This window comes from Trichosurus vulpecula, chromosome 1 (assembly GCF_011100635.1).
Source record: "Trichosurus vulpecula isolate mTriVul1 chromosome 1, mTriVul1.pri, whole genome shotgun sequence".
Taxonomy (NCBI): Eukaryota; Metazoa; Chordata; class Mammalia; order Diprotodontia; family Phalangeridae; genus Trichosurus; species Trichosurus vulpecula.
The window spans coordinates 269,019,152-269,035,920 of NC_050573.1; the positions used below are offsets into that span (position 1 = coordinate 269,019,152).

General features: G+C 36.2%; 1 protein-coding gene across 1 annotated transcript in view; it reads left to right on the forward strand.

The window, feature by feature from the left end:
- RP1 (RP1 axonemal microtubule associated) overlaps positions 1–16,769 on the forward strand; it is a 629,473-nt gene that overhangs the window by 580,853 nt on the left and 31,851 nt on the right. Inside the window, 8 exon segments of the mRNA XM_036741155.1 lie at positions 5,086–5,199; positions 5,201–5,282; positions 6,998–7,048; positions 8,339–8,514; positions 8,907–9,129; positions 13,352–13,509; positions 13,635–13,704; positions 14,654–14,732. Of these exon segments, the coding sequence (XP_036597050.1) occupies positions 5,086–5,199; positions 5,201–5,282; positions 6,998–7,048; positions 8,339–8,514; positions 8,907–9,129; positions 13,352–13,509; positions 13,635–13,704; positions 14,654–14,732 (953 nt within the window).

Below are 16,769 nucleotides of genomic sequence, written 5' to 3' on the forward strand. Positions count from 1 at the left end.
ATACAAAGAAAATGTAAAAAAAATAATTTCTGCCCTCAAGGAACTTTTATTCTAATGGGGAAGGCAACATGTGCATAAATAGCTACAAATAAGATACATACAGGATAGATACAGCATAACTCTGGAGGGAAAGACATTAGTAGTTGAAGAGATTAGAAGAGACCTTCTGCAGAAGCTGGCATTTTAGTTGAGTCTTGAAAGGAAGCCAGTGATTCTAAGAAATGGAATTGAGAAGAGAGAGAATTCCATACATGGAGGTCAGCCAGAGCAAAGGCACTGAAAAGAGAGATGAAGTGCCATGTACAAGGACCACATAGACCAGTGTGGCTGGACCATAGAATATGTGAAGAGGAATAATATATGCCACAAAACAAGTGTCCACAAAAACATTTTGCTATAAAATCAGCTTTATCATTAACCTTGAAAAGACATGGATTTAAAATATTCCCATTCTCCAAAACAGTGTTACAGGGACATTCATTCCATTTCTTTTGCTTTTCAAAATGTCCCTTTAGTATTTGGAAAGAGATACTATACTTTATCACTATATTTAGACATCAACCAGGCAGGTTGGTACCATGGTAACTGCTGCATGAGGAAATGTTAGCAAGAGCTGATCGCTTGTGTTCTGTAGAATTACTTGTTTAGAGCCAATCGAGCAAGATTAAAGATACTGTACAGGCCAAGGTGACATGTGTGCTGCCCACACACTTAGGCCAGCCTGCTCCCAAGGAAGATAGGCAGGATGAACAAGAATAAAAACTTAAGATCAACCCTAGTGTTCTCTGTACCTGCAATTGTATAACTTCTGTAGCAATGGAGAATTGATGTAAATCTGTATCATTAGTGCTGTCACTCTGATTTACGATGTAGAATCTTCCCTGATACCAACAGAAAATATAGTGTAGAGTTATTTTGTTCTCCTGTAATCTTTTTGAATAAAATTATTGATTTAAAAAGTGCCTTGATATAATGGTTCATTTAGTCAACCAACCTGTGTTAAGCACCTACTACGTACGGAGCCTTGTGTTAGGTGGGAATTGCAAAATTTAGCTAAGACACAGTCCCGGCTCTGGTATCATGGAGCTTATAGTATAGAAGGTAGATAAGAAAGGAATATAATAAGGGGAGTACAAAGAACACTTGCCCTGGTGTCAGAGGCCCTGGATTAAAATCTCATCTCTGACACTTACTACCTACATGACATTAGGCAAGTTACTTAGCCTCCCCAGGGCCCATGTGTAAAATGAGGTGGCTGGATTGCATAGTCTGTGAGGTCCTTTACCGCTTTGGGTCTATGATCCTGTGATAAGTGGGATCAGATCTGATACCAAGAGGTAGATGAAGGCCAGGGGTAGAGGAGTTTATTATTACGGATGTAGAAGAAGTTCTGAAACTTTCATTTTGATCCAAGATGACCAAGGATTTTGGTGACCTTTTTCCTCACTACTTTGCTTCTCTTCTCTAGGTACTCTAACTCTGGGATGTCCCAATAGACCTGTACCTGAGCTCAGGTCCACCAGTCTTACCAATCTCCCTCTAAGTATGGTTTCCCCAGGGTGCTTTTCTCTGTTCTTGCTGAGATTAAATTAATCTTAATCAAAGAACTGAATCCTAACCATGTTTACAGCCTTCTCTTTCAAATAGGACCTAGGACTGACTAAGAACACCCAGAAGGGAAAGAAAAGAAAAAAATGCCTAAAAAGAAAAATCTTCCTATATTTGAAATATGACTCAAATCCCTCACTTTGACCAACATTCAATTAGGAAGGATGCATATACTAGCATGTATTAACTACAGATCACTAAAATAGTTTCCTTAACTTTTGGAAAGAAAAGAATCATGCATGATTTCTGTAGTTTATGATACTTTTGGTGTGTGTACTCTCTTGACTAATGTACCTCTACCAGCTGTGATTTAGTTCACAAATCTAAGGAACTGACCAAAGGTTAAGCAACTTGTTCAGGGTCATATATCTAGTAAATACAGAGGCAGCATTTGAACCCAGGCCTTTCTGACCCCAAAAAGAGAACTTAAGCCATTCTATGGTTACATAATATAGAAGGTAAAGTCTTTGATTAGGAGTCAGAAAAATCTCTGGTCAAATACTAGTTCAGTCATTTAGTAGCTCTGTGATGGGAGATGAACTAGATTGTCTCTGAGATCCTTTTCAATATTAAAGCTACGAATCTATGACCACATTGACTGTTTTCCTCAAATTAATGGAGATGAAATAAATATCTCCTCTCCTAAGAGGAGACAGGGATTTCCTATTGTGTTTGCCAGTATCATAACAGGAGGATCAGAGTAATAATTGAATTTTATGATTTAGTAAGGACAGTCAACAACACCCTCTTTGGATCTCAGTATCTTTGTGAAATATCTTTTTAAGACATGATAGCATTAGAATCAAATATCAAAATAAAATGAATTTTTGGCCAGAACTTCATGTTGCTCTATGATAACATGTTAAACCAAGATTTAAGAAAAAAAACCATTTTCAATCACATCATTCTAACTAAAATATTACTAATGAATAGTTTGAATACAATTAGTAAACATTTATCAATTGTTAAGATTGTATTTATTTCATTTTTATCAAATCATTTCAAATTCTATTTTACATGTTTTATAATTAACTTACATAAGTATGGTTATGATATACATAAGTATATCATAAAACTATGAATAATTACAAAATATATATATATATGTATATAGGTTTTGTGCTGATAATTGTTGAAATTTGGCTACTGAATTCCTATCTTCACTGACATCAATGAGGCGCTCTTGCAAGATCATTGTAAAGTATTACATTTTTATATTTTAACGAATTGGTTCCAAACACACTTGAATTCTTATTGGAAGATTTCTCAAGGCAAAATACGAACTAAGGATAAGTTTCATAATTAATCAGAACCAATAAAAAAACTTGATAAATTTGAGTTTAAAAAAAAAAAGTTTGTCAGATAGGAAACAATTGTCATCTTCTCCTTGTGTTGTGTCTGGCAAAGTACTTCTACCAGGAAAAGAAATGTCAGCTTTGACATTTTCTTGCTCACTCAGTTGTTTAGTATTACCTTCAATGCAAGGTTTCTTTGCAAGAATGTTTTTAGTTCCTTGTCCATTTGTGAAAGTTTATTTAGTTAAAAGTAGATACCATAAACCACAAATCCACTTAAGCAGGACACATGTAAATTGTTAATACATAACAGTATGTAGAAAGTGAATAAATTAAGTAGAAGAAACAAGTTGACGCAGTACATAGAGTGTTGGGCCTGAAGTCAGAAAGTCCTGAGTTCTACTCCATCCTCAGTTATTTACTAGCTGTGTGACCTTAGGAAAGTCATTTAACCTATGTTTCCTCCTCAGTAAAATGAGGTTAATAATAACAACTACCTCCCCGGGTTGTTGTAAGAATCAAATGAGATAATATTTGCAGTGTTTAACACAGTGCTGGGCAGATAATAGACATTATATAAATGTTAGCTATTATCATCATTAGGCAACTAGGTGGCACAGTAGATACAGTGCTGGGGCCTAGAGTTAAGAAGGCTCATCTTTCTGATTTCAAATCTAGTTTCAGACCCTTACTAGCTGTGTGACCCTAGGCGTCACTTAATGCTGTTTGCTTTAGTTTCCTCTTCTGTAAAAGGAGCTGGTGAAGGAAATGGCAAACCAATCCAGTACCTTTGCCGAGAAAACCACACATGGGATTGGGAAGAGTTGGACATGACTGAAAAACAACTGAATAGCAAAGTTATTATGATTATCATTATGGCACCACTGACAACACATTCCTCTGTGTAATTCCTGCTGTTCGCTAAGGTTATCTCCAATACTATGTGTGACAGGGAAACATTAACATAGACAGATGGAGGGAGGGCATTGGGGTCAATTCATATATTTAATGCAAGTAAATCTTATTTCTTATTTTTGAAACAAATAATTTTAGCAGAAATTATAATATTTTCATCCCACCTTCCCAATGTATAATTTTTTATCTACCCCTGGAGAGATTTAATGCCACATTAGAGACCGCTGCTTCAGAGAAATCTTTTGTTTTCATCAGATAAAATATCACAATAGTCAATTCAACGTGTCAACAAGGATTTTATTTTCTAAGTGCTTCCTGTATGCCGGGCACTGGCACTAGTATATGGGGGATGAGTAAGAGTGAAGAATGAAGGTTGATATCTGGTTTGGGAGCCTGGTCAGCTGGAGATATACTTAATAGTATACTTAAGGGATGGTGGCATACTCAACAGTAAATAAGGAAATTTGGAAGAGGGGAGGGCTTAGGGAAGAAAGAAAATTGGTTCATTTTTGGACATGTCTAAAAGAAATCAAGATCTCTACAGGATATTCATTTTGAAATATATGAAAGGGAGTTGGGGATATAATAGTGGAGGTCAGCAAAGAAGTTAGGGCTGGATAAATACATCCAAGAAGCATCTATTTAGAGATGAAATTGAATCTATGGGAGTTTATGAGATCACCAAACATGATAGCATAGAGGGAGAAGAAAGGAGGTAGAAGGAAAGAGCATTAGGGGATAACCATGTTTGTCAGGAATGACATAATTGGAGATCCTAAAAAGGAGAACGAGAAGGAGAAATGAGGACAGGAAGAAAACCTGGAGAAAGCAACATTAGGAAAATCTATAGAGAAGAGAGAAACAAGAAGATATTGATTGACAGGTAATATCAAAAAGCTGCAAAGAGGTCAAGAAGGAGGAGGTTGAGAAAAGCCTATACATATAAACTTCTATGACATTTTAATAACCAGTAAGTGCCAACATGTTTGGACAAGAATACTGTTCCCTTCTTAGTGGCCAGTTTCACTTGAGGAAAGCCCTGGCCCGATGAAAACCTATGGAGGCAAGCTGCACACATGCACCGATATTTATGTTTATTAACTGAAACCCCTAATGTGGGGCAGCTCCAACCAGGAGATTACTCTCTATGACTCAACCTCACTTGGAAAACTTTCACTTTAGCTGAACTTAAAACACTTGCCTCACCTCTCTCAGGCTCCAATAGCTTATTTCATCCTCACTGACATGTTTTTATAACCTCTTGCAGGTGGATATGTTCAGAGTTGATGCAGTAGATATTGGTCTTTTGCATGCATTGGATGTGGAAAAAGGGAAAGGCCCTGACTGGCAGCTGGAGAAGATTACCGTGAGAGAGGCATCAAGTGCAAGGAAAAGATATAGTGTTTCTAGCTCATAAATGGCTCAAAAGCGGAAAAAACTCAGCAATTACATTGAATGTTACAGGTGACTTCAAAATAATCTCCTGCAGAAAATAATTCTTGTGACTGAACACTAATAGTTTTGTTGAATTTGTTTTGGAAAGGAAATGATATAGGCCAATATTTTTGTTTATGTTAAAGAACATTCAAACAGTTTCCATTTTATGGAAGATGTAAGTGTGCTGTTTCGACTCAGCACAATGAATGTGAGTGGAGTCGGCAAAGTTGGCTTTTATTTCCAGTTCTGGAGTTTATTTACTAGATGAGCATGAAATTAAATAATCCCCCAAACAACACTTAAAATCTTTCAGCCTTAACATCCTTATCTAAGCAATAGGAAATCTATATAAGACTTGCCCTCACTCCAACCTCAGGAGATGGCTTATGGAGCTTAATTGGATGATATATGGAAAGAATTTTGAATTTTTCAAGGAAACTCACATTTTAAAATATGTGCAGGACACATATATCATTTCTGTTTTTCATCATATTTACTTAGCAGCTGCAGTGAGGAATGAAGACATGTCTGGGTATTTATTAGATATATTTAGTAATTCAATAGCTATTACCTTAGTTTTCTTCTCAAATCATTGCCATGCCATTAAATCTCTGTCTCTCTCTCTCTCTCTCTCTCTCTCTGTCTCTCTGTCTCTGTCTCTCTCTCTGTCTCTGTCTCTCTCTCTGTCTCTCTGTCTCTGTCTCTGTCTCTCTGTCTCTCTCTCTCTCTCTGTCTCTCTGTCTCTGTCTCTGTCTCTCTGTCTCTCTCTCTCTCTCTGTCTCTCTGTCTCTCTCACACACACACACACACATATATATATATATATGTATATATATATACACACATATATATACATATGTGAGATCATATTGATAGTATCACATTCTTTATTTAAGTGTACACCCAACTGGGGACAAGATTTAGGTCATTAAATGTCTCTCCCTCAATACTATAGTCATAGTTTTATAGATAGTACCAAAAAGTACCTTAGAGAAAAAATCCAACTCCCTCATTTTACACATCACCAACTCTGCTTTTTTTCTACTTCTTTACTCGTCCTGAGAATGATAGTTTGAGCTGATAGGATTTCAAAGACATTTGTATTATTTCCTTATTTCTGGTGGGTCTATCCTTAATTTTATTGGCATATTTTAAAAGATTAAATAACAGTGTCATTTATTTCTAGAGCACTAAATTCTGATTTTTGTACCATTAAAAAAATTACTTTTGAAAGTAGCTTAAGAAATAATTCTGATATGAAAGTTATTATGTACCCCTGGAAAAAAATTACATTTTGTGAAATTCTGGAACACAAAGAGTTTTAATTGACTTTAGCATGAAATCACAGAGGAAAGACTTATATTTTATTTTATACAATTATATCTTGTTATGACTTAAGTAATTAGTTTGGCATTAAAAATATCTGATTAATTCAGACACATCCAAACCAGCGATCATAGTAATTATGTAAATGAAGCATAAATAATTAAAAATGAAAAATAGTTGAGTGTCTAGATTCAAAGCTTTTCAAAATACTGTGTGTGTTCTAGACCCAGTTCATTATGTGAACAGTGTCTAGGAGGGTAAGCTTAAGTAGAAAAATCACATTGTAGATTTCGTGATTTAATCTTAATCTAAATGATGCTCCATTGCTTAACCACAAATGAATACAGATGCTCATTATCATTTAGACACTGTTTTGTGAAAACATTAATTTGTATTTCAATCTCCTTTTCAATTAGAAATTGAGGAAATCAATGCCTTGCCACCAGGAAGCCAACAAATGAAGTCAGGTAATCCTCATGCCACTGTAGTCAATCTAACTACAACCCTATGGGAGATACTTTATATCAAACTGCTTAATTTCCTTTGTTAGTACTGTATGCATGCAGTTAGATTTCAGCTAGTTGATCATCTTACAGTAAGATCTAGAGCTGGAAAAAAATCATGGAGATCATCTTGCCTATCCTCTTTGTTTTTATGCCTGAGGAGACTGAGGTCCAGAGAAATCAAAGGGACTTATTCAGACCTCACCCACACAGGTAGCACAGGAAGGATTCTTTCAGTTTCTACATCTCCAAATCCAGTCTTTTTTACTCTACCATAGCAGTTCTTAAAGAGAGGACCTGACCACCATGGTATCCCTGACATACTTTCAGGGATACGGGGAGGATCAAAATTATTTTCATAATATCACTAAAACATTATTTGCCTCTTAAAATACCCCATACCTTTTCTAACTATATATCTCTGAGAGGCCAAATTTGCTTCATATGCTTCAACCAAAACAACATATCATAACAAACTGAATACAGAAGCAGGTATAAGAATCCAGCTGTCTTCTATTAAACCAGACATTAAAGATTTTCAAAAATAACTATAAAACTTATTACTCTTCTCACATTTTTTGAAAAATATACATATTTCTCATAAAATGTTATATTTGTGTTAACATATAATGGGTTTTTGTTATTTGCAAGTAGTTAAATGTTTGAAAATTATCTTTTTTTAACTTCTATAATTGTAAGTATTGGTAGATATAAGCAGGCATGTGATGGTAAATGTTAAACTGGCTCCCCAGAAAAAAATATACATGCAAATATTGTTTAAGTTTATTTGGTATCACTAACATTTACTCCATCACTTTCTTAAGTTTGGACACTAAGCAAAACAATAAATCAAATGCTTGTTTGTGATGTTGGCCAATTTCCAAGATGTACATGCTCATGCTGAAAATGTAATAATTGGTTCTCATGAGCCAGATCAAGCTGGCTCCAGCAAACTCCTGAATCCACATAAGCAAAGGCTTTTATAAATGGTGCTGAGATAAAAAAAAATTGGCAATTGCTGCTCTACAGTATTGCTCAGAAACTGAGATATGCTTTCAATGAATATTAGGTAATCTGAGAACATTGTCTAAATAATTTGATCCTATGATCCTATAATTAATGAAGGGCGAGGGAGTGAAATAAAGTAAAAATTCAGTTACCTTTTATGAATTTTGCCTGGGCTATCAGTTTTATGTGAAAATCACATTCTACTATAAAATTTACTCTTATTTTATTCATATTTAATTTGTTCAGAAGGCACATGGAAAATTTCTCTGAAGCTTCGAGAAAAATCAGGCCAAGAATATGAACATATTGGGCCAAATATTCCTCATTTGGTTATGATTCTGTATGGGACTTATGGAAAGTCAAGCCCAATGACTCTAGAAAACAGGCTGGAACAACATGCTGAGGATACAGTAGCATTTGAGGTAAAATGGAATGTAAACTTTGCCTTTCACCATTCTTTTTAATTTTTAGATTGCTTAGTTTAGACACTGACCTGTAGCATATTAAATTAATCATTATAATTTTAACTAAGTAGGAATCATGCAGTATCTGGTATTTATACTTGTTATTTTGTAAGTGGTGTATCAGGAATGATTTTTTTTAATCAATGTGATAAAACTATGAATAGACTCTTGCAAGTGTAATTAATTCAAAGAAATATAGCTTGTTCCAACATTACTAATTATAGTTTATTATATATTTTTGATAGCATTTAAGTGTATTTCATGTGCCTCAGCATACAAAAGACCCTTGAAAATATATTTCACAGAAATCAGTGTCCTATTTGGTATTAACTTGTTCCATTGCCTCCTAGGTATTCATGCCCTCTGATTTAGGAACTCTTTATAAAGTACGGTTGGGTTTGGAGAAATTGCATTCCAGCACATCTCAGCTGTCTGTTCATCATTTTAAAATGCAGAATAAAGCAACCTTGGATACCTTTAGTTGTTCTATAAATAAAACACTTCCTCTTTCTTTTAATGGAGATAGATGCATTGAGTTCCCTGTCGAGTGGCCATTAAAGGAAGCACTGTCTGGTAGGTATATATCTATCTGTACTGAAGATGATGAATGATCCTGCAGGCTAATGGTTCCTAATATCACAATCAGGTTTTTTTTAAATAGTACATTTTACTAGCTTTTAAAAAGTGACTTAATGAAACACTACATTTATAAAAACTAGACTTGGCTCCAAAGAAGAGAAGAGAAAATGTGCCTTCTTCCCTTTTATCTTTGTAGAAGTAAGGTTGGGGTAGTCTATGGGTATGGAATATTGCATAGGGAGTCAGATCTGGTTATGGATTGGTTAGCTTTACTGAACTGTTTGGTTTTTCCTCCCCCTTTTACAGAAATAAAGTTGATAGAAAAACAAAGATATATATTAAAAGTTTTAAAAATTCTCTTTAGAATAATTTAAATCAGACTAAGAATTCCAGATAGATTTACAGCATACCAGTATTCATTTTCTTTCTGCTCTGGAGATTATGATTCTTTGTGAATGCAAGTTTTATGTTCTCCATCCTCTAGTGATCCCTTATACTACAGTTGTTACATTCTATCAGATGACATAAGTGACTTTTATATCTTTGGGCCCAAGATCTAACCCTTTGGATGCCCCTTCTTATAGTCAGGTATTGTAGAAATTGTTATACAATCTTTAAGAAAGTAGTTTGACATTAGAATAGAGGAAGCCTGAAACCACAAATGCCTGTGAGAATTTCATTCTGTGTCCAAGAATTCTCACAGCAAGTGGTACAGGCAGAGTTCAAAGCGAGCTTCTTCAATGTTCTGTTGAGCAGACGCTAAAGTGTGAAAGAGTCCTGTTTCTCTGTCAGGGTTGGTTCCTTCCTCCACTCCCCTACAAGCCCCTGATCCAAATTGATTTTGTGCTTCCTGTTTTTCTTCACTTGACAAAAAAAGTGCGAGTAACATGTTGTCTGTGGAAGGCTGCCAAAAAAGCAGTGTCCTTCAAGAAAAAAAAAATCACCCACTTGAAATTTCCAAATATAGTTCAAAGATGTTTCACAAGCTTTTATCGCATTATGTTAGTAATATACTAGGTCATTAAGGTCCGTTTGTTTGTCTATTGATTATTTAAAGAGGGTGTTCCCGGGTGCTAGGATTATTGACTGGTCTTCAGTGTGTACTTAAGTAGGAAGCTGAGATATATACCTCGATATGTGTTACTGTGTTTTATCACTTATCTATTGCACTGGGATTATGTGGTATGGAGGTACTTTTAGAATATCACTTTTCTGGGAGAGTAGAAAAAAAACAGAACTCCTTTTTCAATGTATCCTCCACGGGTCTTACGTAGTGTTAGCCATCTATGTCTGTATTGGGAAAGGTAAGAGAAGGTAAAGAAGCATTTGTAAAGTGCCTACTATGTGTCAGGTACTATGCTAAGACTTTTTTACAAATGTGACATCATTTGATCCTCACAACAATCCTGGGAGGTTGGTGCTATTATTATTCCTTTTTACAATTTATGAAACTGAGGCAAACAGAAGTGGAGTGACTTGCTCAAGGTCACACAACTAGTAAGTGTCTGAGGCTGTATTTGAACTCAGCACTTCCTGATCCCAAAACCAGCACAATACTATCAACTATGCCACAAGCTGACTCTACAGATCTATATTGTTATGTATATCTGTAGCTATGTGTGTATCATCTATATCTAAAAAACATATATAATACATGCACATTTATATCTATATCTTTCTACATGTTTGTTGAATAATTGACTCAGAATTTCACCATTATCTCTATATTAGATCTACTGGACAGCAAAAGTAGCTGAAATATTCTGTTCATCTTTTCCCTTTTAATTTATCCTCTCTCTAGTTCTGCAGCAAGATGGACAAGGAATAATAGTAATGGAACTATCAGAATAGTTCCTCCATCTGTTGACTAAGCACTGCAGATAGAACTTAAAGGCACAACTATCACCATGAACAGTGTGCTTAACACACAGTAGGTGCTCCTTACATATTGGCAAACTATTACAACCCCCACAGAAAACATGGAAATCAATCCAGGATTATCTCTCTCCTTGCCTCCCCTCCAATCAACTTCATAGTAAAGTAACTTCAGGAAGTTATTTTCAGGAACTACCAGAAAAACTTATCTCTTAAATATTCAGGCCTCGTGATTGTATTGATTTAGAAAGTACATTCCTTGACTAACACTCTTTCTAGCTATAGAGCTACTTCTAAATGTTGCTTTTTCAGTAGAATAGTTCACATCATAGCTTTCTACTAATTCTCCATTCAGTACATTTTTATGGATTAACTTTCTTTCACATAAGAGAAAGGGATATTATAGTTCCTTATGTAGTTATTAACAGCATTTGTCTAGCAACTGTGGCTAATATTTTTTCTGCTGTCATTTTTTAATGCTGCACCCTGAGTTTCAATAGATCTGTCTTTGGTCCCTTATTTTTCCTTCTCTAAGACATTTTTTCCTCTCCATATCTCTTCCCATATTTTCTTTCCTTCTCTATTAACAGCTCTCTAGTCCTTTAAATGCTGTTCTACATTATCTAAAATTTCCTAAAAATATTTTTCTAAGAAGGGACTTGGGAACAAGACTGTCCCTGTTTTCTGAAGATCATTCAGGACCTTTTTTCATCAAGTGGCTAGTATAGTCCTAGGCTAATGGAAGCAGATTAATAACATGGAAATGATCTTTCAAGTAGAGGCATCAAAATAGCAGAGAGTAGAAAAGGAGAGAAATATTTAATGAGGACTAGCAAGCATGTTGAATCAGAAGAATTTCTAACTTAATATACAAATCCATCAAAACTGATTCCACAAATTGAGGCTATAACCCTAAAGATACATAGAAATGTGAACATGTGAAAATGGAATTCAAGGATCTCTGTTGGTGTTAGTTGTGGCTCTGCCTACCAGAAAACAAATTCAGGCCTCCTGAAGAAAGGATGGGACAATGAGGTCAGGGAGGAACAGAGGAGACAGGGAGGATGAGGAGCAAATCTCATCTGACATCCTCTGGCCACCAGGGAAGTGAGAGATGAGATAAAGGAGAGAGAATGTCCTATGGACATCTTTCTTGTATTCTTCCCAATCCTTATTTAGTCAAACAATATATAATTCCTTTCTTCTTTGTTAAATTCCCTGTAGCCTTGTCCTCAGCTTTTCTGTCTAAGAAATGGAGGCAAAATCAACCTTTCTTTGCTTGAATTTTTATTTTTATTTTTTGCCAAATGTGATGGTCACTGGGGATTTGGAGTGCTTTCCTTCTCATAAAGGTTGTCTGCCCTTTGTGCTTTGGAAATCTGTCTCCTCAATACAGTCACTTGGGCTATTTTTCTCCCTTTTTTAAGACTTCTTTTTATTGGCTTAAGTAGATAGACAGGGAAGGAAGACATTATCCTTCCCTAAACACAACCCTTCCAAATACCTATAAGAGAAAGAGGTACTGATTCATGATATGCTAGGAGCCCCTTAGCATGTTGTGCATATCTTTATTTCTATTCAAAATGCACCTCTTTTCTATTACATATTTTTTTCCTATTAAGCCACTGAGTATCACATCTGTATCTTTAGGACTTCTTTTTTTTTTTCATCTCCTTTCCTCAAAATCACCCTTGCCTCTAAAATACTTAAGGCACTGAGATTTTGAAACTTCTAGAATCTTTTCACATTGCTTATTTTCAGCTACTGGTCTGCTCAGAGTATGATATAATAAAACAGTATGAAATATCAGCCTGAACATTCCAAGAGATCACTGAATTTTATGACTACAGTTAAAATCCATAAAATTCCCAGAAGTTGTGAGCTTACATACCAGTTACTGTAGAATTAAGATTTGTATGACCTAAAGTTAGTCTCTTCTCAGAAGGAAGAAAAAAGATTCCCCAAACCCTCAAGAATCGAAACATGTTTTATTTAATGCAAAACAATTATATAACATTTATTGTGAAATCTGTTATGCTTCAAACACTGGTTGGAAAGTATGAACGTTGTTACATTATAGACCTTTAAAATAAAAATATATTTTTGTGGATTGTTGCATTCGTATCATTGCTAAGCATTTCATAGGCACTGAGGAATTAAAATTGCAGCAAAGCCTGGGAACATCAACTGAGTTCATTTCACTGTCATGGCTGGATGTGTTCACCCATTTGTTATGGTGTACCTTGTCTCGAAAAAAATCTACCATCATATTTTAACAGCAGGTTTGTAAAAGGTGTGTTTATAGCAATAACTACACTGTATTCTTCTTGTCACCTGGCAGTGGTTAGATATCAGGTGACAGTATTCTCAAGCAATTTTTTCCACTTGAAGAGTTTGGTTCAAGTCAGTATCTGCATCTTCGGAAACAATGGAGACACGGGAGATCGGGCTCTGCTTCTCCCTATTGAGGATTCACATCAGCAGAAAGATGACAAAGAGGTAGTTTACATTTTATGTTCACTAAAAAGTATTCTTGAAGAGTTCGTTTCTTTTCTCATTTGAAAAAATTTCCCAATTTTAACTTATATTAGTTGATCACTTATGATTTTTGTGTATGTGTCTAGTCTTTTGCCCTGGAGGCTGTTGATCTGGGAGAAATACAGTATGCCAACCTTTCCATCAGCAGCTTAACAAGTAAGTTTTGTTTTTGCCTTTCTCATAGGGGCCATCAAAGTAGGACACTAGAAATGCAAATATGTTTTTGAATGCTTTATGTGGAATGAAAGAAAACCCCATTCAGACCTACTTTCCAGGGCACAGGGAGAGTTTTTTTCTTAGAGGAAGCAATTGTTCAGTACACATGCAATGTTTCTAGCATGGAGTTCCTATGATTACTTGACCCCAAAGATGTACACTCAGCCCAAACAATGGTTAGCCAAGGGAGGGTGTCTTTCCACCAAGTGGCCCTAACTCTATGGTGGAAAAAAAGTGTATTAAAGTTAAGATGGCTATGTCTTCCAACTATTTGGCAATTACAAAACAAGAGCAGAGGCCTCCATTGTATGCTGGTTGTTCTTCCTTATCATTTGAAAGTGGTCTGTGTAGAGGGGAGAATTTACAAGAGTAGTTGGATCTATAAGATCCCATTTCTCCTTCAGAACTAAAGAGTACATACTAGCAACTTTCTGACCATGATGAGTCTGATTTTGGAATGCCTGGAGAAGGCCAGCTACTGGCTAACTATAGCGAATGTAACCCTGTCCCCCTCCTCCTAGAAGAAAATAATGAAAATGAAAGCCAGGTGACTAGGTACTTCTCATTTTAGTAACGATTCTGGTTAGTATATAGAATTAAGCTGTTAACTAGGTTGAAATCAAAGTTATGAGGTCTTAAATGTGTCCATTTGAACTAGACGTGGGTATCATGACATTATTATAATTTTTAATTAAAATTATACATTGAGACTTATGGGGGAAAAGTCTACTTTGTGTTGAGGGAGCCATAAGGTTGTCAAGATTACTGACAACCAGATCCTTGTGTTGCGTTTTGATTGCCTGAGAATATTACATGACAACTACTTACTGATCAAATTCAGACAAGGATCTAGGAAATGTTAAGTATTTTGTCTTCTTTCTCCTTGCAGGCTGCGAGTTAGATGTGAAAACATTGCATCTGATGGAGGCATTAAAAAGAGAGCCCATCTTTGTATTTGAAGTGAATCAGTAAGTTTGACCCTTAAAATGGCAACATGATGATATACAGTCTATCTGTTGTTTTGGTATTGGGAAGAAAGACATTTAGCAAATTCGTAAATTTCTTATTTTTTTCCTCTACATGCCAATGAAACAAACTGATATAAGCAAGGTCAGGCTGTCTCCATAAAGCAAGCCAGACTAATTCCCATGCTGCAAGGCCATGAGGAAGAATTAATGTAGGGGTGGGGCAGTGATAGACCACTGCTACTATATCTCAACCTTCTGGAAAAGGGCAGAAAATTCAAGTTCTTGTAAAATCAATAAGACAAATGGCTAATTGCTCTCAGGGGAACTCTGATTTTTGTCTTAGAGGCACAAGAGATATAAATTGCAGGTGTTTTAGAAAGGAAAAAAAAATCCCCCTTCCCCAGCCCATGGCAGAAGTATTCAGGTTTTGACTTTATGATTCTGTTTGTTTTTCTGGTTTTGTCTTTACAGCCCCAATGCTTAGCACAGTGCCTGCACATGGTAAAAGCTTAATAAATGACCACTGGTTGAGTGAGTGATGAATGCTATGGCCTTAGTATAGAGCCTTGACTAAAACAGCTAAGGACCTGCAGCAAAAAACAGAACAAATGAATGAATGAATGAAGCTACAAACGGGTTTTTGTAGCACCAGAGGAGGGCACACTGGTATTGTTTGTGGCAAGAGGAACTACATAGTTTTGCTATGCAGCCCAAACGAAGGGAAGGGGTTTGGGTTTTTTTGGTTTATTCTTTCAGTTCTGTCTCTCTCATCTGTCTGTGAGCTTCTTGAAAGCAGGGACTCTTTTTGCTTCTTTTTGTAACCCCAGAACTTAGCACAGTGCCCAGCACAAAGTAAGCCCTTAGTAAGTGCTTATTGACTTAACTGGCAGCCCTTCTCTAAGTCTAGGTATGAACTTGACAGACTGAGGAATCAACCTATGATTATTTCCATGTTGAGCAGGTAGAGTTCTGGCTATATTGGATTGATATTGTGGAGAAGGGTTAGGAAAATCAATTTCCACCCTTAGCTGACAATCAGCATCTTCCTGTGAACTAAAGGCAAATAAAAACCAAAGGAATAGAAAATACTGTCCTTCAGCTTGTTTTGTGACTTTATATGTGAGTGGGAACTTTTGACGTATCACTTCCCAGCCTATCATTCCTCTCTTCTGGGAAGACAAGGCTCCCAATCCTTTTTTCATTCTTCTAGTTAGTTCCCTTAGGTTGGACTTTTTCCACCCCATCATCAAGGAGAGCATCAGTTCCCCGGGATAGTGTCTCAGTAAGGCAAGATTCACAGTACTGATGGTGACCATGAATATGCCTGAATAGTTCGGAATCACAAAATATAAGAGACTCTCTATATAGAAGGCAGAAGAAGTAAAACATTTATTCAGACACCAGAGGATCAAATTCTAAAACCAATAATTCCAATTAGACACAGTAACAATTGTATCCCCAAACCAGTAAGTCCACTTCAATGTAATAGCAAGGAAATTAAAACACAATATTGAAGCAAGGAGCCAAGCCATCCTGTAACCTTCCCCTCTGCTGGGGCCTTCCCGTAAACATTCACTCACAAACCCTAACTGTCGGCTTGCCTGAGTCCTCCCCTCCCTAAGTTCTGAGAGCCTCTTTCTCCATCTCTCAGTCTCTCTCAGTCTTTCTCTCAGCCCTTCTAGTTCTCTCTGAGCTTAATGGCTACCCTCGGAGTGTATATACCCTTCTTTAGGGCCCAAGGGCCTAATCAGCAAAAGGGTGTGGGCCTGGGCCTTAATACCTAGTTAGCAAAAGTTACAAACAAGCCTCCCCTAATCAAGCTTCCCTTAACTAGCTCTACCTGAGGCCTATTAATGGGATGAATGGGCAGAGAAGATCTGTAATCACATTAACACCACAGAAAGTTATTTAATCAGCTACCAACAGAGGAGGAATTTTGTTACTCTTTGGAAATGACTAAAAAAATCAATTCTATGGCACTGCCATAGAATATTTAAGAAAGCTGCCATTTCTGCATAGTGACTGTCAGAGTTACCA